Source organism: Balaenoptera physalus (assembly GCF_965194825.1).
Source record: "Balaenoptera physalus genome assembly, chromosome: 4".
Classification (NCBI taxonomy): domain Eukaryota; kingdom Metazoa; phylum Chordata; class Mammalia; order Artiodactyla; family Balaenopteridae; genus Balaenoptera; species Balaenoptera physalus.
The window spans coordinates 138,370,571-138,394,901 of NC_138891.1; the positions used below are offsets into that span (position 1 = coordinate 138,370,571).

Consider the following 24,331-nt stretch of genomic DNA (forward strand, 5'->3'; position numbering starts at 1 on the left):
CTGTACCATGTTTCTAGATTCCACATATATGCGTTAATATACAATATTAGTTTTTCTCTTTCTGGCTTACTTCACTCTGTATGAGTCTGTCATACAGAGTGAAGTAAGCCAGAAAGAGAAAAACAAATTTCTAAATTCTGACAATATCTAGTGTTGGCAAAGATGTGAAGTAACTGGAGCTCTCATACATTATTGGTGGGAACATAAAATGGTACAACAATTCTGGAAAACAGTTTGGCAGTTTCTTATCAAATTAAACATACACTTGCCACATGACCCAGAAATTCTATTCCTAGGTATTTAACCAAGAGAAACGAAAACACACATCCAAACAAAAACTTATACACGAATGGTGGTAGAAACTTTACTCATAATATCCAAACAATGCAAACAACCCAATGCCCACTAACAGAAGAATAGGTAAGTTATGGCATATCTATACAATGGAACACTCTTGGCAATAAAAAAGGAATTAACTACTCATACAGGCAACAAAATGAATGAATCTCAAAAACATAAGGCTGATTAAAATTAAAAAAATTTTTAATTTAATAAATAAAATAAAATTTAAAAAGACAGAAGAGTATGTACTGTATGATTCAATTTAGATGAAGTTCCAGAAAAGACCAATCTAATCTATAATGATAGAAAGCAGATCAGTGATTGCCCAAGGATGAGCATGGGGGTGGGAGAGTGGATGAGGACTGAATGAGAAACAGAGTAAGAGAATTTTGTGGGATTCTGCAAATGGTTTCTATCTTGATAGCAAAGACGGTTACTCCAGCGTATATGTTTATCAAACCCTACACATAAATAAGAGCATTTTCTTGAATACGTCATCCCAAAGTTGATTTTTTAAAGCAAATAGCAACAATCTTGTGCAACACTGAACAATGACTGAAGTCCAGGAGACTCTATATTCACTAATGTCCAAAAAGAACACCAGTGTCCCTACTTCTGAAGAAATGAATGCTTAAATTTATATTTAGTGCAAATACACACAAGTAGCTACTCCGTGGTTAGTTAACATGTCATACGGGGAGTGTAGCAGATGTACAAAGATGTACAGTATGCTATGCCCAGACACATTAGAGCCATTCCACCCCATCACTTGTCTTATTTGCTAAATTTTATCCATCTAAACAAGATTCAATGGGTGAAACATAGCCATACCTCTGATTCAGCAATGGATTCAAAATATTTATTACCAACGCTGTTTGTGTTTTGGTGCTCCTTTTCCCAAGAAACACCAAATAATTGATTGTAACTTTTAAAGGTTTTCTATCTCAGAGACACATTTGCCACATTGTAAATAATCAGATTAGTCGTGCTTCAGTCATAACATTATAAGTTGCTAGGCAACATTATAAGTTTACAAGTGGGTAAATCAGAAAATGAATCTACAAAGACATAGAATACGAGCTCTTTTTATGGGTGTTTTCATTCTCAGTTAAATATGAGAGGAAACAGGAGTAGAAGAATTTATATGAAAATTTATACCAAAAAAAAAAAATTCTTACTACTGGTATTTTACAAACAAAATATTCACAGCCAATTTCACATTCACTCAGTGTCTTCACACAAGTGATGAACGCACACAGCACAGCAGATCTTTACAATCAAAAGATGACGCTCCTGAAAGAGCAGGACCGTTTTTGCTCCTGACCTCATTTAAGGCAGGGATTGTTCACGTGGCAACCTTCAGGGTGAACTTCCATCCTGAGTGCCAGAACCAAGCAGAGAAAAGCCTCAGGCAGGGCCTGATATGAGTGTGTCCTGATTGGCTCCCCATGCAGACACTCCTGTCTCAGTTCCAATGGACCCACTGCAGTCTGATCAGCCCTTGCCTAACTTGTCCAGATTCCTCCTCGGATGGTACTGCATCCCAGCTTGGATTCCCAAGGCCCCTGCCTTCCTGCTTCCCCAAATACGCTCAGCCACTGATCCCAAGCACTCTCACCCCAGAGTGAATGGACCTAGAGGGGCTTCTAGCTTCAGTGATGACACACTACGCAAAGCAGTCCATCCCCACAAATATCCAGGTCAATTGTCACCGACAGATACCCAAGGGCCAAAATGAACCCAGAGGAATGTTTTACTTGGCCCACCCATTTTGAACTAGTTGCTAACACTTAATAATCAGGACATTGCACATCCTGCTTCTTTTGAAGAAACAGAAACTCTTTCCCACATGGCAATAACTGGTTGGGCCAAGAAGCACTACCCTCATTATATGGGGACAGACTCTCCAGCTGGACTCTTGTGTACCACCTCTTCTGCTCCTAGGCATCTGGGATTGAGACCACCCATGTTGGCCCTGGTATCAAGTCTCGCACCAAGCCAGCAAGATCTCCCATGGGGCCCTTGATGATGCTTCTTTCCAGTTAGGTCCATATTAATTCATCAGAGCGAGTCTGGTGACGCTAACTCTCAAAAATACAAGGGGTTCAATTTGGCAGTTCCTCAAAAAAGTGAAAGACAATTAACATATAACCCAGCGATTCCCCGGTATATACCCAAAAGAGCTGAAAACAGAAACAAACACTTGAACACCAATGTTCAGAGCAATATTGTTCACAATAGCCAAGAGCTGGAAATAACCCATGTCAGTCGACAGATGAACGGACAGATGAATGGTTAAACAAAATGTGGTATATATACACAATGGAATATTATTCAAGCATAAAAAGAAATAAAGTTCTGATAGATGCTATGACATAAATGAACCTTGAAAACATTATGCCAAGTGAAAAAAGCCAGACTCAAAAGGACAAATATTGTATGATTCCACTTATGTGAAATGTCTAGAATAAGTAAATTCACAGAAACAGAAAGTAGAATAGAGGTTACCAGGAACTGATGAGAGAGAGAATGAGAAGTTATTGATTAACGGGTATAGAGTTTCTGTTTGGAGTGATGAAAAAGTTTTGGAAATAGATAGTGGTGTGGTTGCACAACACTGTGAATGAAATTAATTCCACTTTAAAAAGAGAGAAGGGGCTCAAAATCTCAAGCTGTTTTCTCCCCAGAGGCTCCCTGTCCTCTCTGCAGTCAGTCCACTAGCCCCGCCGAAGCACCCTGCATACATAGAGGAAGTGGAGGGGCAGATGGCACATTGACCAAGGGGCCTGACTACACTTTTCCCAGGGTACCTCCCTGACTTAACTGCGAATCACCAAGGGAAGCCACTAAGGTGACTTCTCACAACAAGACTTCCCCCAAGTGACTTTCCACCTAGACGGACAAATAGCTGGCAATGTCTCTTTTTAAATGATTTTAAGTTCTGTTTCCATCAGGCACTAGGCTATATCCACGGTATGAAAGCTACCATTTATTGCACACTCACTCCATGTGGAACACTCGTGCTTTAGACCAGGACCCCATCCCTCACACAGCAATCCCACAGAACTACACCACCATCTACAGAAGAAGAAACAGAACAAGACAGCGGTAATGATGCCCAAACCACACAGACAGTAAGTTGCAGAGCTGGAATTTGAACCCACGAAACCAAATCTGTCTGGGTCCCAAATCCTTGCTCTAATTCCTATCCCACAGTCCTCAGCAAGAGGAGCTAACCCAAAATGAAGCAACATAGGAAAAGCCTGTTTACTGGTATCAAAATGCCTAAGGCAACACAAAGAAAGATATAAACTCAATATATAATATGCAACTATGAAATAGTGATAAAATAGATGCACGCGGCTCGGAGCCGGGGTGGGGTTGGAGGAAGAGAGGTAGTGGGCAAAGTTTCTCAACTTTGGTAAGAGAAACTTAAATCTGAAGCTTGGGTCTACTACCGTCAACTGTGTTCTACTTAGGCAAGCCCAGACAAAGACATTTTTCACAAATAAGCGGATTTTTATCATTTAAGTGAGTTACCGTTCACCTCTCTCGGTTTCAGCCGGAAAGAGATGGCATATTCAAGAGTTCAATGGAAGGGCTACTTAAGGAACTGTGAGCAGAGTTAAGAGAATTAAAGACCAAGGATGGGGAAGCACCTGGACCAGCAACAAGCCTGGAGGGGCAAGAGGACAGAGCTACCCACAGGGGCTGTAAGCAGAGAGGGCGGAGAGGAAATTCGTCCGCCTCTCTCACCTCCTGCCAGCGTAACCAGAGCCTGGGAAGGGGCAGAGAACAAGGGCACAGGGTAAAGTGGACAGTGCCCGACACAACTGCTCAGAGAGGACACAAGGGGAAGGGGGGGTCCCGCTCTGATGTGACTGCCTCTCACATCTCTGCCCTGGGGCACAACCTGGGCCCAGCAACAAGATGAACTTCCACACACCCTGATCTTTCATAGTGATCAGACCAAACTTGGAATGGTAACTCTGCAACTCCAAAGGATTTACGACAAAGGGCATCGGATATCTAAACCCCAGGAATGGGAGGTTCCCCGCCCACCCCCCAGCTGAACTTGTCAGTCATTTCCAGTCCCCAATGCCTGGGACACAATAGGTATTCAATAAATGTCTGTTAAACTGTACTCCTTTTTATTATGTAAAGGTTTCCCTCAGGCTCGGGCTTTGAAAAGCCACGATTTACTGCATTTTTTTGTTACCTGCCAACTAGCGAAGACCACAAAAGGCTAGGGTGGACCCGTAAAACAGAGGTAATGAATAAGTCATTTCTAACAAGGCTGGTTTTATAGGCATCACACCTCCGCTGGGCCAAATGGGCTCATTTTAGAGATGAAATCCATTCTGCAAGGGCGGAGACCAAAAGTACAGCCGTGGCCGGCTCTAAAAGAAAGGGAGGCATTCCGGGTCGGAGCTCAACCACCGCTCCTACTCGAGAGGCGCTAACTTACACCGTCGGGGCCTGTGGGTTTGGGTTCAACATCCGTATAAGTCTCCAGGGCCTTCATTAAGCCTGCCCGTGTAAAACGCCCGCCATTTGTCGGAGGCCAACACAAACAGGCTCCTGCCAGAGCGGGGAGCGTAGGCTGCAAAGCCAAGAAAGCGCTGGGTGGTGAGCCCGGCGCGCGAGTGGGAACGCTTGCGGGGCAGCCCGGTGCGCCTCGCCCTGAGGGGGCACATCCTGGCTGGCGCACACTCACGCAGGCACGCAAGCGTACGCACGCACGCACGCATGCGCACGCACAGATGTGACCGTCCGCCATGCTGAGCGAGCAGCAGGCCTGGAGAGCTCAGCTTTTTGTCTTCAGAAGGCCCCACCCATCCTAAAGTAAGTGCCTGTGTCATCCGCAGCCTGGCCTTGACCTCTCTGGAGCGTGAGGGCAGGAGACGCCAGCACAGAATCTGGTCAACAGCTCTGCTCCCGACTAGCTGGGAGGCCCTGCCTGTTCCTCAGTTTTAAAAAGGAGAAAACTGGGACTTCCCTGGTGGTGCAGTGGTTAAGAATCCGCCTGCCAATGCAGGGGACATGGGTTCGAGCCCAGGTCCAGGAAGATCCCACATGCCACGGAGCAGCTAAGACCGGGCACCACAACTACAGAGTCTGTGCTCTAGAACCCACGAGCCACAGCTACTGAGCCCGTGTGCCACAACTACTGAAGCCCGTGCTCCTACAGCCCGTGCTCCACAACAAGAGAAGCCATTGCAGTGAGAAGCCCGTGCACTGCAACGAAGAGTAGCCCCCGCTCGCCACAACTAGAGAAAGCCCGCGCAAAGCAACAAAGACCCAACGCAGCCAAAAATAAATTAATTAAAAAATAATAATAATAAAAAAAAACGAGAAAACTGCAAATTCCCCTTTCAGCTTTAACATTCAAGATTCGGTGCTTCATCCCAAATGCTAAAATGCTCAGTTAAAACTGTAACGTCATCTCTAGGATTCCAAAATTAAGATATACATGTTACCTGCAAAGAGAGAGGTGGCCAGTACGAGGAGGATTCAGGGAAGGCAGAAAGCTTTCCAGTAGTCTAGAGAAGTGAAGGTGTCCCCTTAACCTGTCCTACAAGGAGAGGGCAGATCTGCAAAACTATTCCAACTTTTTTCTGAAGCTCCATCTTGTCACTTTTCCTTGGGTACATCAACAGCTGATTCTTTTAAAATGTTTAACATGTTTACGAAACCCCCGTTATAAAGGGTGACAGCTAGATAAAGGGTGACTGCTAGATAAAGGGTGACAGCTAGATTGGACCGGGCAGCCAGTCGAAGCCCGGTGGGCTGTTTACTACTGGCCTGTCCCCTGAGGCCCCTCGGGTCTCCCAGACAGAGGAATGGAGGAAGCGTTTCACAATACTTTAGTGGGAAACGCCAAAATGTTTTTAAGTTTTCGAACAAAACACACTTACTAAACGCCTACTATAGGCAAAATACTGGAAAAGGGATACAAAGATTAACAACATATGTTCCTTGCCTTCAGATGATCTTGTATTACAGTTTAATGGGGTAGGCAGATATTCACATAATACAACAGCATTTGTACACTATTTTACCAAAAAAAAAAAAAATTTTTTTTTAACCTTCATATAAAAGTAATCAATCAGATCTAAGGTTCCAAGTCACAATACTTGGGTTGGAAAACTGAAAGAAAAATTGTAAATCCTATATACATAACATGGTCATCAGTGGAATTTTCCTAGATCAGGGTTGGTAGAATTCCTTTGTTGGGCATAAAAGATCAACTAGTTGTCCTCATAGCATGTGGCTCTAAGATGTTTTATGTTCTAAAATTTAGGACTTTTAAGATATAGTCTAAGAATTTTATACATGCTGGCCCATGTGAAGATGGGATGTGCCCACAGCCCAGTAGGGTGACAACCAGCTATCCAGAACCATTACAAACCAGTAGGCTACTGGTTTTACTTCAAATAAAGAAAACGAGCCCAGGGCCAAGTGGAAACTACTGCCACTCTCTTGCCAACTCCTAGAAACAAAAATGTGGAAGACTCAAACTCTCATAAATAACTTACAATAAGTTCTGTGCTTTGTGTTTTACTTAAAGACAGTAGCATACACATCTTTTGAAAAAAACAAACCCTCTTTATCAAATTGTGGTAAAACGTTAACCTGTGGTGAATCCAGGTGAAGGCTACATGGGGGTTGTGTGCTATTCTTTCACCCTTTCTTAGGTTTTAATTTTTTTTCATAAAAAGTTGAGGAGAAACGAAGGGATTTGCTCCAGAAGCTCTCTAAGGCCTCTGCCAGCTCCAACATTCACTGGATATATTTGTTCTGCTGTTAATCCTGGAATCATCAAAGATGCAGCCTTTGTTTAAAAAAAGAAAAGAAAAACCAAGTGACTACCAAGAATACCTTCTAGCATTCACATCTTAGCTGAATCAGCACAACCCTTCACGCTGCCTGCACTAGGGTAGCGAAGGTCACTTCAGGCAAGAACACCTCCCTCAAAAACCCGATTTTAATTGTCACAGGCCATGCCTCCAGAGGCCCTGATCTTGAACAGTCCAAACGCAGGACGTTCTTTCCTGAGCACAAACCCCAGTGCGTTTCATGGAGTTTTTCAGTATACGTGGAATCAGTGTATTAATAACAGCTTATTGGCACTGAATGAAAAACACACAAATCTTAATCTTAGGTCTTGAATCGGGTCCAGGTTCTATGTAATAGCTGGCTGGAAGGGATACAGCCGTAAGCATGCTTGGTAACTGGAGGCTGTGTAGTGAGACCTGAGTTTTGAAACCAGGATTGGTAGCTTAACAAAATTTACTGGTTGTAGAAAAAGTAAACTTGCCTCTAGGGAGGTGAGCTCAGCCGCACCATTCTGACAGCAGCCCCTGGTGGCCAGTTGAGTAAAAAGTGTTGGCTCTGATGCCGAAAGTTCCGACCTTGCCTTAATGAAGGTTGCTGCAAGCAGACAGGCCATTCTAGGTAACAACTGGGCGGTGATTAGGGAAGCAGCAAAAATCCAAACTAAGGTGCGCCTTTGAGTCACATAAATTGCCAAATCATTAGGGTACCCGTCACTTGCATTAAGAATGACAACAACAACAAAAAGGAGTAGTCTTTTGAAAGTAGGATAAATACGAAAATTTATTTTAAAAGGGCAAGATAATAACATGAGGCAGATAAGACTTACGTTGGTTTGAAAGTTACCTCATTCCTTAATTATGTAGAAAATCTTTAAATATTCAAGGAGCATGGATTCCTACACAACATAAAGCATGTTCTGTGTACTTCCCTACACAGCACCACCCAGTACACTCATTTCCACATACCCAACGCTGGGAATTCCTACTGTAGTATCAGGAATTGCTCATATGGCAGAAACTTCTAGAAGAGGCTGCTATATTCATTCAGGGAATAAAATAGTCAAGATAGTAAGTGAAGCCTGATTTCCAGTGCCACAGATTCACACCACCTCACTGGCTATAAATAGAAGAATGTTCAGAGGCTGACAGTTGGCTTCAAAGGCAGACAGCCATAGGAAGTAGAAGCCGCAAGCTTCAAGCCGACTTTTTCGTAAGGTGCACTCCGTCCTCAGCCAGGAGAGAACAATCTGGAAACAATCTGCTGGGCAGCTGCTCTCATCAACAAACTGTTTATTGTAAGAAAGTGGCTGGGTCAAAGGCTAAACATCAACCCGAACCGAAAGCATACGAGCAAAAATCAATACCGTCCCTGCTAAAGAAACCCGGGACTTCACAGAAAAGACAGGGCAAGAAACTCAGGTTTAGTTCTGAAAGGGCATCAAACTCTCGTATCTCATAAGGGCTGTTTTGCATGTTATTACAAACGGTTATTTGCCGCTATTTTCAGAACAGGAGCTAAAATATGGCCTTCAAAACATACAGAAATCAACTTTACAGATCACTTCCCCAAAAAAGTTACAACAGTTTATATCTAGTTGCTTCCTTTTTGCATTTGTTTTGTAAAAGAACCAACAGGCTTATACACAATGCATGGATAATATAACACATCTTTAAATGTCTATTTAATAACTGGAACACTGACTAAGAGATTATATGAAGGAAATTGTTTTATTTTAGGTGTGACAGTGAAATCCCACTGCTTATATTTTTAAACAGAGTTCTTATCTCAGAGACACATACTGAAATATTTACAGATGAGAGATCTGATCTGGGATTTGCTTCAAAATAATACAGGAGGAGGCATGGGTAGGAACAGATAAAATGAGATTGACCAGAATGGAAAACTGTGAAGCAGACTGATGAATACATATGGGGTTCATTACATTATTTTGTTTACTTTTGTATATTTGAAATTTTCCACAAAATATTTTCTTTTACTTGTATGCACGGTTCAACAGTTGCTACGAAAGAAAAAATGTTTTCTTAAATATAAGGAAAGTATTAACCTACCAGTGCAAATTCATTAATTCTCCATAAGGATACATATACACCACGGTATTACTAGGTCTCCAGCATGGCTGTTTTCGAGCAATGCCTGAAATAAAGCTGTTAAATTCTGAGTTGACACTGGAGAAATAGAAAGAGATGTTCAGTGTGTCCCCACTGAGTTCATGACCCACCAAGCCAGAATCTGACCAAAAGGGTACCACAAGATGGCATTCCACAGTTTAACTGCATTATGGAGTATAAGGACATATATGAACTAGTAAGAAAACCCAACTGACATAAATAACGGGGACCATGTTTTGAAAACAGCCAATTTAGCACACAGACTTTGAAAACACCACTTGTTTGTAAATTTGAGGCTCCTATATATTGCATTGTTAATTCTTAAACTAACAGGAAAATTAATTTGAGAGTCTCAAATATATAAAATAAAGCAGAAGGCAAAACATTCTTTCACTATGCTTAAATTAACTATGAAAAAGTATCTATCAATGACTTCAAATTGTTCCAGTATAAAGATGAAATGGTAATAATCACAAATTCTTACAAAAGAATGCATTCAAAGGAACTGCTTTAAAAGTTTAAAAAAAAAAATTTTTTTTTTCACACCCAATTGCTTCGCTGGGACCAGCATAAACACTACAGAGCCCTGGAAAGGATGTGAAAGGTCATTTCATCTACCCTCCCCAGACAGAATAGAGGGGATTTGGTGATGAGAATTCAGTGTCCTTTAAAAAGCCATCTTCTGTGACAAACTCACTTGGCCATTCTGAGATACCAGACCTAATCCCATCACCACGAAGGGAAAATACACACAAAGAGGAGACTCTTCAAAAGTACGGACCTTTGACATTTAAAGCATTTTACGGGCTGAAAAGCCACAGAAAAACTTAAATCATCGCATATCTCAAAGTTGTCTCTGGAAGGCAACAATCTAGAGTAATAATCTAGGCAATTCTGGGCAGAGAGAGCCTGGACCTTCCCCACTCACCCCCCACCCCCGCACCTCCACAAAAATGAACCATCATTTTTAAATGTATGAAACCACAATTTGATGTTTTCTTTTAAAAGATGTATTTCCTTATTTACTGAGATTAAAAACAGGAAGGGGCATTAGTGGTGCCATCATTCAGTTACTCCCTAGTACCTGCTGTATGTAGGATTCATTTTTCCTCAAAGACCAGAAAACAAATTATCAAATACTTTCCTATGGCAAAGAAAAGCAAACCTTTACAAGTATTCTTAGAAGGAAATTCACTTTTAATTTTAATTTTTCAAACTTTTACTTTGGCTGCAGGAGTCAAGTAGATTTAAACTAACAGTTTTTACAGTTCAGCTCAGGAAAGACTCGTGGTAAGTGATACTGACTAATGGCCTGGCAACGTGTCCGTTCAGAACTGGGCAATCCTACTGACTGGTGATGGTGGATGGCACTCCTCCTTTGAAAGAGATTCTATTGCGAATCCGAATTCAAATCTTGGAGATGCAGGAGCTGACTAACACACTCCTTCTCTTTGCCCATAACCCCTACCTCTCCACACTTGGACATACACACAGGAGACACAACAAAATGATGTTGTAAATCTCCATGTGTCAATGGGAAAGTACATTTCATTTTCAGCAGCAATGTCTATATATTATAACCTAAGTCTTCTCTCATCCTCAAGGGTAAATGGGGAAAACACCTCTCCATCAAGGAAGGTCCTAATTCAGCAATCTTATAGCGTTTTCTCTTAAAGTTTCAGTGAAAGTAATTCACTACGCTTAAAATTGTAAAGACTTGAATGCCACTAGAAAATCAGTTGAAACAAATATTCTAATGACTAAATTATTTTCATTTAAAGCCATGTTCCTCAATTGATCTAATGGGGTTTGATCTCTAGAATTCTCTATGAGGGATAGTATCTCCAACAATTAATAAGAACAAAATTATAGTCTACATGCCAGTATTTCTTCCAATGATTATATTATTAAATATATTATTAATAAAACAAAGCCTGAAAACACTTTAGGAAAGAAAAATACTGACAAAGCAAGCAGAGGGATCATGCAGAACTGAATGTCTTAGAAACATACAAGACCTAGAAAGCTGTGGGTGACACAGCAGTGCCTGGAAAGACGCACCTACTCACAGGCAGCCACTGAGGGGCCGAAACAGGACCACAGCCAAGTAAGCAATCAGCATTCCCTCCTTATCTCCAAGAGAAAGTGACTGATGGACAGACACACTAACCTTGGCCGAGCTTTCCTGTTGCCAACTTGGCCAAAGAAAGGTTGTCCTGTACTGACCCAGCCTCCCTGCTGAGATCTGACACAGGAACACCACGACGCTGAACCCTTCCCGCTCAGGCATGGGAGACGGAGGATTAAACACCATTTGGGTCCACAAACTGCGTGTCAGTTTTGAAATCCTGAAATACTATAAACATTTTCTCAAGACTGCACAACCCTCGGAGCAACATTCTCAGATTATTAGCATGAACGGAAACAAAACGAGTTCCCCGGCTATAATTCACATCCCAGAAAACTGAACTAGAACACTTATCAAACAGGATTCAGGCCTCAGAACCCCACATTCCTGCACTGACTGCCAGCTCGGCAGCCGGGAGAGCCACGAACCGATGGCTCTGCTGTGACCAGGGGCCGCCTCGCCACCGTGCCCATTTCGTCCTGGCCTTGGCTCCGAACCTGATCACAAGGGGCCTTTGATTGTGCCCCCAAACCCGGTACCAGTGTGGGCTTATTCCCTGGGATGTATTTTTTAGACCTGGGAGACCAAAATCTGTTCTAAAGAATGTTGCCAGCCTTCCTAGAGACAGCTTCAATCGACTTCCCCAGGAGGTAACGCCATAATCCATACCCCCTCACACATGGCAGCTATTAGGGAGCTGGTACAGAAGACAAAAAGCATTTGGTCCGGGAGGATTTTTTATTCCAAAAGAGCCTGTTTCCCATCCACAAATCTGTGACTGCATAAGCAGTGGATATAAATAGTCTGAGGAAATAAAACCACCCTCTCTCAACAGGGTACTTCCTATCCCCAGAAGGAAACTGCAGAGAAGATGCTCCCTCCAAGGCAGTACCCCCTCCCCAGGTCAGCCAGCAAGAGCTGCAACACAGAGAAAACCCAAACCGTGACAACACCAATTAAAAGCAGAGAGCAACCAAAGTTGTATCTGTCTGCATTTCCCCCCGGTGTATTATCAGTCTCTGCCTTGATTGTAGCCAGAAGCATTCACCCCAGAGCCACTTTGAAACTTTCTTGTGCAACCAAGATTCAAGTAAAAATACAGCACGTACAGTAGCTGAAAAGCCTCTCCCCACCCACAAAAAAAAAAAAAACACAGAATAAAATGAAGGCAGCAAAGGAAAACATCCCAAGTATTATTTCTTTTTGCATTTCAACATCAAACTCATCATGTCACCTTTGCCATAGGTATTATGTTTGATAACAGGAAGTCGGTTAAAATGAAGCAAAAATTTCTGGTTTAGGTGAAGGGCAAAGGAAGAAAGAAAGGAGAGAAAGAGGTATATGAAAGACCCTTAAAAGCCTTCATAGCTATAAAAGCTTTTAAATGTTTGCTTTAATCTGCCATCTGCCCTTTAGCTGGTGCCGTATCATAAAACAGCCGCCCCCGACGCCATGTCAGCCACAAGTCAAAAGCTATTCAGGGCACACCTGGAATTCTGGGTTTCTCTCTAATTTGGATCTCTAAAAACTATTTTTTAAGCTGTATTCTAGAGGAACACTAGGAGTTTCCGCCTCACTGTACATTCAAGATTCAGAACTAGGATAAAAGGGGGAAGGAGGGAAGATTCCGTGCCAAATAACTATGCTAAAACAAAGGAAAGCAAAGATTTTTTTTCTTAATTGGAGAAGTCAAGTTAACTCAGAAAAATACATGAGACCCTTCACTGCTACACAATCCAGTTTGCTCCTCTGAGGGGCAAGGACCCCCTCCCTACCCTCCCCCCACTGGCAGGACCACTTGAGATTCAGATGAGATCCTGACACCTGGGAAGCCCCTTGGTTAACTATAAAGCGTGTGAGCAAGATGAGAAATCGTCTCTTGTTTTCCAGAAACTTCCACAGCAAGGTCTCACACTTAGCAGGCACTCGGATGTTTGCTAAATGAAGTGGTCGGCTAGAGAAGGAGGGGTAAGTATCATGCGGTATGACTTCGTCTGAGTTTCTTCATAAAGCAACAAACATCGAAAAAGTAATTCCCTAGGTGGAAGGGACAATACAGTTTTCGACACATTTGCAAATATCAAAACTATCCTTATCAATAATACCTGTTTGGTTAGTTATTTTATACATATTAGTGTATACATGTCAATCCCAATCTCCCAGTTCATCCCACCACCACCCGCCCCCCGCTTTCTAATAAGAACCTGCTATATAAAAAAAAAAACAAATAAATAAAATAAATTTCCAAAAAAAATCCTCCCTGGAAACAAACAAACAAACAAAAAAACTGGGCAGGGAGGGAAAAGTTTCACAACAAATAATTTGGGGTTGAATCAAAATGAAATGTTGCACCACGTTTTGTTTTTAAGCATACACAATCCGCCCCACAGTTCCACACCACCAAAGTCACACACACACACAACATGGTGATTTCTGCCCAGTTTCTTTAATAACAAACCCAGTTGTCACTTCTTATTACGGTTCCATCTTGACCTCGAGGCAAAGGAACCGCACACCCTCTGGCAGGATTCCTGCCTCTGTCCTGCTGGCTTCGGATGCTCAGGTCGCCTCCATGCCACTAGCTACGAGCTGTGAGGAACGCCCAAAAGAATCCCAGCTTTACTGCTTCAGAAAGAACCCCGTGTTCCCCAGACCCAAGCGGCGATACCCCAGGATAAGAGGGCAGGCCAAGTCCTCCCCGCTGCCGACCTCAGTGGAGGGCTGTGCACAGCGGCCCCTCCTCCTGCTCCCCCCCCTCCTCCTCCTGCTCCGGGGGGTGGAAAGGGACCCGCTGGCAGCGGGTGGGGCGGACGGGGACCTCGGCTCTGTCCCAGCCTGTCCAAATCGACCAGCTGCCCCTCTCGGCACAAACGCCTGTGACTCCACTGCCCAGCCTCCTTCTTTCTGCCATTTCCCTGGCTGAGATAAAAACAGCAACAGAGCCCAGAGAAACGGAAACAAGAGGGTGAGTTTCTGGACCAACTGGACTTTAGGTTCTGCCAGGGAAAGAACTGTGTTTTTTCCATAAAATCAGCGTCGCTCACAAACACGCTGGTGTCCCCCACAGGAAAGGTGTATCCTTGCTAACTTACGGTCACCACCGATGATGGGAGGGAGTAGTGGCCGCCCAGCAATCCCACTCCACAGACCCTGGGGCCCCGGAGTGGCTCTTGAGTCTCTGGCTCTAGTCACACCTCCGGAAAGGAAGTCATCTGTTTGAAAGCGCTCACCCCGGAGATGTCAGCATAGATACATGGTCTCCTTTGACAAACGGTTCAAAATAGTTCGATAGTCAAGAAAGTGCTACATCCAAGCAGGGGTGGGGATGCTAGAATTAGGAACAACCACCAGTAGCCACCTTCCAGCCACGGGAGCGAACGGACGGCTGAGGCCCTGAGACACACACATGCCGACCTGAGGGCTCAAAAGTAAACCTAATAGTCGTAGCCAGAGTAAAGCCATTTACTAACAAAGCCAACCCTTTTAAAATAATTAATATAGGTGTCAAATACTAAATAAAATATCAATATCTACAAGAGGGTCCTTGCCTTTTAACATTCAAGTTTTGACCATTTATGGGATGCCTTCAAAGTCCAATGACATATAGTAATTTGTGTTTTAATTTTTAATAATTGATTTTGCTCATTATAAAATTAATACATGTTCATAACAGAGTATTTGGAAAATACAAAGAAATTTTTAAAATTTAATAAAATCACCATTAAGTCTACAAGATTTAATGCTATTTTGTTGCTACAAAATAGCAACAAGATTTTATGGTTAGGCAAATCAACAAAGGTTACACTTCCTTGTGTAAGTTATGCACTTAGCATCCAACTTTTGACGAGACAGATGGACCTGTCCACGGCATCAGAAGGTTTAAAGAGATGCCTCCTGACATCAAAGGGGACTCCTGTGACAGTGACTGCAATTTGCTCCCAGATGAATACACTTAGAAGAAAACTGCAGGGATGAGGTACATTTCTCAGAGAGCTCATGTCATAAAAAAAAAAATACATAAAACATGAATTTGTAAAAGGGCTTAGGAAAAAAACACTGTCACTGTTTTAGTATCTCCTTTTCGTAAATGAGGCTGATGTGTCACCATAGACTGCTGACATTTTGCTAAAACTTGAGCCTGAATCTCACCAAAGGAAACCCAGACCGCAGTGGAATAGATAAGAAATCAGATATTCAGAGCTTGTTGAAATATACCCCCCATATATACTGTATTTCCTTCCAGTCTTTTTTCTATGGACATACGCGTGTGGGGTATGTGTGCTCATGTATTTTATGGTTTACAACATATCGTAATTTTGTGGAGGCCTGAATTTCAATCCTGCCCCTGGGAGATTCGATTAAATGGGAAGACCTCGGTCAGAGAAGTCCAGCTGGGCCACCCAGCATCGTACCTCAGCGGAACCTTGTTTCCCCATGGTGTCATGCATGGTGACACTCATGAAGTCACACGTGACTGGATTTTATAGCGAAATCACATGCTACTGTGGTGCCTGGGTGTCAAAGAAGGTCTCAGAAACACACCTCCAGCAAATGCCAAGGGCTGACTGTACTTTGGGTGAATGTTTTTTTTTCTACTTGGATCACATGCTATCTTTTTTCCATTTATATCACTGTAATATGGAAGCACATAGATGCCTCATAAATCTTCTGTGCTATTTGGTATAAAGAGCGAGTGTCCAGGCACCAAACTGTATAAACACAGCTGGTATGCAGTAAAACTATTTAGATAACTAGTGTGTTTATTTTGTTCTTGCACAGTCCATCCTATAAGAGTACCTAGTACACAGTAAATGTTTAATGAAAGATGAATATTATTAACTGTGACTATGAAATAATTTCTACAGGCCCAAAAAAAGTGCCACCGATATAATGGAAAATTACTAAGTTATACTATGCAAAACTGATGTAGAGAGAAAAAAAAAAGCAAATCTCTGAAGAGCTACTTTATAGTTCTAGGATATAGTTCTGCCTGCTCACCAGGCAGCCTGGCTCAGCAGCGACACCGTGTGGTGAGAGATCTCTGATCCCCAAGAGCACAGAGTATTTTACAGGAAGCAAGAAGCAGAGAGCCAGGGAGGTGGATGGACCTAGAATCTGTCATACAGAGTGAAGTTAAGTCAGAAAGAGAAAAACAAATACCATATGCTAACGCATACATATGGAATTTTTAAAAAAAATGGTTCTGAAGAACCTAGGGGCAGGACAGGAATAAAGACGCAGACGTAGAGAATGGACTTGAGGGCACGGGGTCGGGGCAGGGCGGGGGAAGGGAGGGGAAGCTGGGATGAAATGAGGGTGGCATGGACATATATACACCACCAAATGTAAAATGGATGGCTAGTGGGAAGCTGCTGCATAGCACAGGGAGGTCAGCTCGGTGCTCTGTGTCCATCTAGAGGGGTGGGATAGGGAGGGTGGGAGGGAGACTCAAGAGGGAGGGGATATGGGGATATATGTATATGTATAGCTGATTCATTTTGTTATACAGCAGAAACTAACACAACATTGCAATTATACTCCAATAAAGATGTGAGAAAAAAAAAAAAGAAAGAAAACAAACAGCCAGCACAGGCATCTAATCCAAAAGGCAGGTGAGAAACCTAAAGATGGCCGTATGTAACAGGTGATGGGATGCCAGGATCCTCTCCGTGTAACTTAATTCCATGGGGAGCAAGGAGATCTATTAAGAAGGCTCAGAATAGAAAGTACGATCCAATTCCATTCCCAATCTGTCATCCGTATCTATAACACGCAGCCACCAGCACAATGACGAGAAGGTGTTTCGAAATGTCTCCACCTCGGCATCAGAAAGACGAGGAGGACCCGCCCAGCTGCCTCCAGAAACACCACCACAGTTGGCGAGTAGCCACCTTTGCACTTACACAATAATCCTTCAGAGCACTTGTACTCCAGGAAAACACACCTCTAAAACCCTGAATTCTTGCACTTCCTTCTACAGCAGATTCCGGGTCTTCTAAGAGGAGTTAATAAACATTAAGAAATAAGGATATACATATGTAACAATCATATGTTCATTCACGCACTCAGTTCCTTGGGCTCCCAAAGTAAAGCAGAATTCAGAGAGAAGCAGTTGGGAGGGAAAGTAGTCCATAGGATAGATACCTAAGATCAACCAGACCAAGTGGAGGGCCCGAAACGAGAAGTGAACATGGCTCAAAATTACGCTTTTCCAAAGTTTTTATATAATAAAGGGCTTGGTCGGCTTGGGGTCTGTGTGGAGTGTTTGTGTATGTGTATATAGAATAAATATTTGCTTTAATATTGTTCAAGCTTTGCATTCCCATGGTTTGTGAATGGGGGTTACCAATGAATAGGAGAAAATGTATCCCCCCACCCCCAGGCAGTTTAAAGAGCCAGAAGGACAAAAATATGAAGCATCTACTGTGTATTGTAATATACACAGACACACAATACAAAGCCTTAGGTATTTCAGGTTATGCCCATTCTAAAGAAGATGGAAAAGCCTAGAGTTCCAAACCTCTGCTCACAGGACCATAACAAGAGAGCAGGTCACTCTTTCCTCTCCATTGCGACGTCCAAGAGTCAGGAGGCCCAAGTCCCAAGACCAGCATGATCACAAGAACTCACGGGAAAGGTCAGGGAGCACTGCCAGGGGCAAGCCTGGGTCTAGCTCGCTCCCTGACCTCGGAGCAGGCAGGCACCCCTCACAGGTCCAGCCTCAGCCCTCCACGCTTAGGAAAGGAGGGAGGGAGAGGGTCTAGGAGAGTGACAGCCACCTCCCGTGGGGACCAGAAACCCTCACCCTCAAGGCTCTGCCCCATCCCTCCAAGGTGGGAGGTCTATAAATGGGTCCTCTTTAAGTGTTGAAGCTCTGAGGACTGGCTTTATTTTGATACTCTTTAATAAATCACAGAACAGAGCTGTTGCTTCTTCTATCGACACATAAAACAGAGATAAATGATGTGGAGCTTTGAGGCCTGAGATGAAGGTGCAAACAAAAGTCATACCATTAATCCCCAAGAACACCCATTAAGAAGAGGGCAGGGCTTCCCTGGCGGCACAGTGGTTAAGAATCCGCCTGCCAATGCAGCGGACACGGGTTCGAGCTCTGGTCCCGGAAGATCCCACATGCCACGAAGCAACTAAGCCTATGTGCCACAGCTACTGAGCCTGCGCTCTAGAGCCTGCAAGCCACAACTACTGAAGCCCGCGTGCCTAGAGCCTGTGCTCTGCAGCAAGAGAAGCCACTGCAATGAGAAGCCTGCGCACCGCAATGAAGACTAGCCCCCGCTCGCTGCAACTAGAGAAAGCCTGCTTGCAGCAACAAAGACCCAACGCAGCCAAAAATAAATAAATAAAATAAACAAATAAAATTTTAAAAAAAGAAGAGGGCAGACTGGCTCAAAAAATTGTGCAATGAAAATGCAATGACTGTGAAAAAAAATCATCCATTGCTATACTTTTAAGTTTTTTTAATTAAAAACATTACTTAGGGCTTCCCTGGTGGCGCAGTGGTTAAGAATCTGCCTGCCAATGCAGGGGACACGGGTTCGAGCCCTGGTCCAGGAAGATCCCACATGCCGCGGAGCAACCAAGCCCATGTGCCACAACTACTGAGCCTGCACTCTACAGCCCGCGAGCCACAGCTACTGAGCCCACTGCCACAACTACTGAAGCCCGTGCGCCTAGAGCCCGTGCTCTGCAACAAGAGAAGCCACCTCAAGGAGAAGCCCACGCACGGCAACAAAGAGTAGCCCCCGCTCACCGCAACCAGAGAAAAGCCCGCGCGCAGCAACGAAGACCCAACATAGCCAAAGATAAAATAAGTAAAATAAGATAAATAAATTTACAAAAAAAAAAAAAACATTACTTAGTCTTTTTAGACCAGGTACCAGGCACTTATTAGGCACATTATACACTTTTAACTTATTCAATCTCCCAACAACACCAATAACATAATAATAATAATTGCACTAAGGTGTTTAATGGGTTTTTTTGTTTGTTTGTTTGTTTGTGGCTGTGTTGGGTCTTTGTTGCCGCGCACTGGCTTTCTCTAGTTGCGGCGAGCGAGGGCTACTCTTCGTTGCGGTGCGCGGCCTTCTCATTGCAGTGGCTTCTCCTGTTGCAGAGCACAGGCTCTAGGCGCACGGGCTTCAGTAGTGGTGGCACGTGGGCTCAGTAGTTGTGGCTCACGGGCTCTAGAGCGCAGGCTCAGTAGTGTGGTGCACGGGCTTAGTTGCTTCGTGGCATGTGGGATCTTCCCGGACCAGGGCTCGAACCCGTGTCCCCTGCATTGGCAGGCGGATTCTTAGCCACTGCACCACCAGGGAAGTCCCTGCACTAAGGTTTAAATAATACAATTTACACAGAACTTCCATATATACGATTTCATCTAGTTCTAAAATAATTCTGTAAGGTATCCAAATCCTAAATGCTCTCAGATTCTATATCTGTCTTCCCCAAGTGAGCACATCCCACCCAGAGAACTCATAGCTCTAGTCTCTTCTGAAAAGTAAGTTTGCCAAGGGACAGAGAATAACCCAAAAGAGAATTCCTCCTCTTTTAAAACGGTTCGGATAGAGGGTATAATTTGTTCTTTTCCAGGCAAAGCAGGGAAGTTTGGTGTTTCGAGTCACCTGGACTATTAGGTATTTGCTGAAACTATACAGTTAGGTCACTAAACTCACAAATTTCCCCATTTAGGGGAGACAAACAGAGATAGACCCACAAAATAATTTGCCGCAATCAACAAGAAATTGACAGCTTGGCAAAGCAAAAAGATTATTGAGAAGACACACCTGGAGAAAGTGGCAACCTGCCCAACCAGGTAGCAGCCACAGGCATCAAACGCAGACAAAAGGCCAGAAAAATTCCTGAATACATTCCCAACTCCATGACATTTTCCCTTTAGACAAAAGTAAAAGATACCAACTGAAATCCAGAGCCCCTTTTGCCACAAGATGGCAGACTTCAGCACAAAAGAAACAAAAGTTGTGATTTCCCCATCCAAAGATTCACTGGGGAAGGCCCAAATCAAAACAAAGGCTTTTAATCCCAACTGAATAAATTGCGGTTTCCAAATACACTCTTGACACATAAAAGAGTGACCTTTTCCCCCCTCAAGTGGAAAGGGCCATAACTTTAAGACATAACTCCCTCTAGACTCCAGTGTTCTTCTCTCCCTCCCTTACATAAAACACCAAAGAAATTAGTTATACTTGGACAACTTTAAGACGGTTTCAAAACCTGAAGTCAAAATAGAAATGGAAAATCAAAACAGAAAACAAAATTGAAACCCACTGCAAGGCAACGACTGAGGGAAGGGTCACCGTTCTGAAGAAGGGCACCTGAGGGGGCCCCTTCCCAGCCAAGCACACACTCACCTCAGCTGCCGACAGCAAGTAAAGGGGCGTTAAGGCAGGAACAAGTTTTGCGTCACAGCTTAGGCCAAGCGTCGTCAGGATCTCCTTAAGGACTTCGTATCTTCTGAAATTGCTTGATTTGAGCAGGTTAAAATCCTCTTGTGTTTGCACTACTGGAGAGCTGGGAGGTAGTTCCAGGTGCACCTGAGGGAAAAAGACACCACGACGTAAATCAGAGGCACTTAGCGACATAAAGAAAAGCAGTGGCTTTACTACTTTTTCTGAAAACTTGAACATGAATCCTTCTAATCATCAACAGTATATAAACCCGGAACCTGAATATTTGGTAAGGAACAACAAGCAATAAAAAGATTCGAGGGAGCCCATTAAAATCGTGGCTGAAAAGATCTGGTGGAAATGACCCTGGATAGTAACTTTCCAGGTCTCGAATTTTATCACTAATCAGTCATGGGACCTTGGGCAAGTCACTTAACTCGGTTATACGACAAACGGTTAGGAACATGGTTGTGCTGAAGACCCAAGTACAGTTGCTGCTGAAGTGGGGGAGGCACAGTGAGTCATGCTTGAAGCTCCTATTCCACCTACTGGTCATAACTCCTGGGGACGGGAGTGGCCTTAGTCACCGCTTTAAGAGTGTTTGCAGGAATACAAATAGAGGAGTGGGGTTTGGCGGACTCCAGAAAGGGCTGCCCCACCTCCCTCCTTCACCTGATAAGACTTGGAATTTCATGTATTTAGTTCAGGCTTTGTTGTACAGTTAAAATTAAAGTAGTTCCGGGACTTCCCTGGCAGTCCAGTGGTTAAGACTCCACGCTTCCACTGCAGGGGGCGTGGGTTCGATCCCTGGTCGGGGAACTAAGATCCCAACATACCGGAACTTCTAGCTGACTCAAACTAGAACCTTCCTATCAATGGTCTGTGTTTTGGTATGAAGGAATGTACTAGAACTTTTGGCTCTGTTGAGATGAGATTTTAACTGGGCATTAGAGCCTGGAGGATGCCAGAATACTCAGTACTCAGAAGGGCAATCTGACCATGTTTTATTTTATTTTGCTTTTGCCAGGGGTCAGCTGTGGGATTCTACTGCCTGCAGAGCATCCAGCTGATGTTATAAGAACATTATAATAAAATGAAAAGTATAGTGCTAGGGACTTCCCTGGTGGTGCAGTGGTTAAGAATCCACCTGCCAATGCAGGGGACAGGGGTTCGAGCCCCGGTCCGGGAAGATCCCACATGCCGCGGAGCAACTAAGCCCTTGTGCCTCAACTACTGAGCCTGCGCTCTAGAGCCCGTGAGCCACAACTACTGAAGCCCGCGCACCTAGAGCCCATGCTCCACAACAAGAGAAGCCACCACAATGAGAAGCCCGCACACCACAATGAAGAGTAGCCCCTGCTCAACACAGCTAAAGAAAAGCCCGCGCGCAGCAACAAAGATCTAATGCAGCCAAAAATTAATTAATTAATTAATTAATTATTTTAAAAAAGTATAGTGCCAGCCTTCAGGCAACTTAAAATCTCTCAATTCCCACTCAAGCCTTAACCAAAACAAAAATACTGCCCAGATATACTGTCTAAAACAATCCAATTGTTGAAAGTTGAAGCCAATCTGAAAAGTTTGCAGAGGACTGTCCGGCAGAGTCCCCACATTCCAGCGGGCCAGCTGAGGGCTGCCTGCCTCACCCACAACTGAGCCTGTTGGCCACGAGCAGCAGGGGACCCTGTCCTCTAAACAGCCCTAGAAAAGGAAGGAGGCAGAAAAGCGAACTCCTTTAAGGTATATGAATCCTACTGTGTCTCCTTCTACCGTGCATCCTTACCCAAAATGTGTGACTCTCATCTCCAGGGGTCAAAGCCAGTGCTGGGACGGACGATCAGCATGGCAACGGGTCACGTTTAATTCACCTGAGCATGTGACTGTCCGGAGGTTACCTCTTACAGGTGGCAGAAATCAAACGAACCAAGATCTGTCCCCACCTGGGCCCAAGGAGGGGGGTGAGTGTGGTTAATGGCCAATGTACTCCCTGGGCTGAGCGAGTACACCCAGGGTGGGGTGCTACAGAAGTCCCTGTCACAAGTGAGAGATGCCGAGGACGAAAAGGAGAGCTCCCCCTGCGAGCAGGCCTCCGGATTCCAGGAGGTGAGAGAAAGCACAGCTGTCGACATTGTGGGCGAAGTGCGACTGTCGGTTTCAAGGTTAGGTGCTTCTACAACAGCAGCGAGAAGACAGGCCGTCTGGCTCTGCACCTCAAACCGTCTGGCAAAACGGCCACCAGCGCATGTGCGTGCCACAGCCACCCTCCTGGTCCTCTGGCTGTGATGCTGTTACCATAGTGATGGGCCCATTTCTGTAACTTGGCTTCGTCTAAAATTAAGGCATTTATTTAGACAAGACCCAAAGCCATAACTGAAAATGTCTCCAGTCACAGTCGGGACGGGGGGTGCAACTGGCATCTATCTACCCCCCACAACAAAGAAGGAACTGGTCCGAAATCTCAGCAGTGCCATGGTTGAGAAACTCTGCTATAAAAGCAGAACCACTTCTGCTATGTGCTAAGCTAAATAAGAACACAAAATATTTCAAATCCATTTCACAGGCTCTATCTGCACAACCTTCATGCCAAACTCCTGGTCCATTTGATAAATCGAATGTCAGCATTAACCCACAGCCTCAAACTTTCCCTGCAAATCTGATCAGCAGAACAGTCCATCAAAATTTCCTTTTTCTGTACGACGATGAACGCCTTGCCTAAGGTCTCAGTGTCAGCTCCCTGGCTGTGAGACCACCACCTACTGAGCAGCTGTGGTTTGTCCTTGAAGTCCTCCTCTTACTGGGTTACATCATTGCCCCATTTATTATAAAAATGAAGACTATGAAATTGAACAGGGAAAGAGGAAACTAACCAGCCTGTGCTAATATTTATTGGTTGATCTCGGCAGCAAGGTATGGTAGTGACACAGGCCTGAGAAGAAAACAGTGACCCTGTCACACAGAGACTGGAAGTCATTTAAAATCAAAAATGACATTCTAATCCCCTGCATCTGATTTTTGAAGCTGCATCATATTGCCTTTCATCCTAGGGCAATGCATGCGTATCAAATTTTATGACAGTAACGGGGTCAATTTAAATGGTGCAGCAAGCGGATTTGCTATGTAACTCAGAGAAGTGGATCGCAACAGTGCCGAATCAATTTTCTAGTACAAGTCTGTGCACAGGGGTGGTAAAATTCACTGCTGAAAGCTGAAATGCGGCTCTAGGAAGTCAGGGTTTTAAGTGGATTTTCTGAGTTACTATAGTTACCATATTTGCAGACAAAAAGATAAGAGGAACTTTATTAGGCCTCCAAAAACTAATTCATGTGGTTTGCAGCCCACATGAAACCTGCTTGCATTGTACATGTTCATCTGCGAACATGTTCATGCCCCCTTAAAGAATGTTTGGTCAGAAAACCCAAGAGACTTAATTTCTAGGAGGGCTGGAGAGACGCACAGCATATGAAATGAAA

The 24,331-nt window shown here is 43.9% G+C and overlaps 1 protein-coding gene across 3 annotated transcripts in view; it reads right to left on the bottom strand.

Moving 5' to 3' along the window:
- HLCS (holocarboxylase synthetase) overlaps positions 1–24,331 on the bottom strand; it is a 195,343-nt gene that overhangs the window by 147,953 nt on the left and 23,059 nt on the right. For all 3 annotated transcript variants that reach the window (XM_082458785.1, XM_082458783.1, XM_082458784.1), the window contains exon 5: positions 20,826–21,008. In XM_082458785.1, the coding sequence (XP_082314911.1) occupies positions 20,826–21,008 (183 nt within the window). The remainder of the gene's footprint in view (positions 1–20,825; positions 21,009–24,331) is intronic.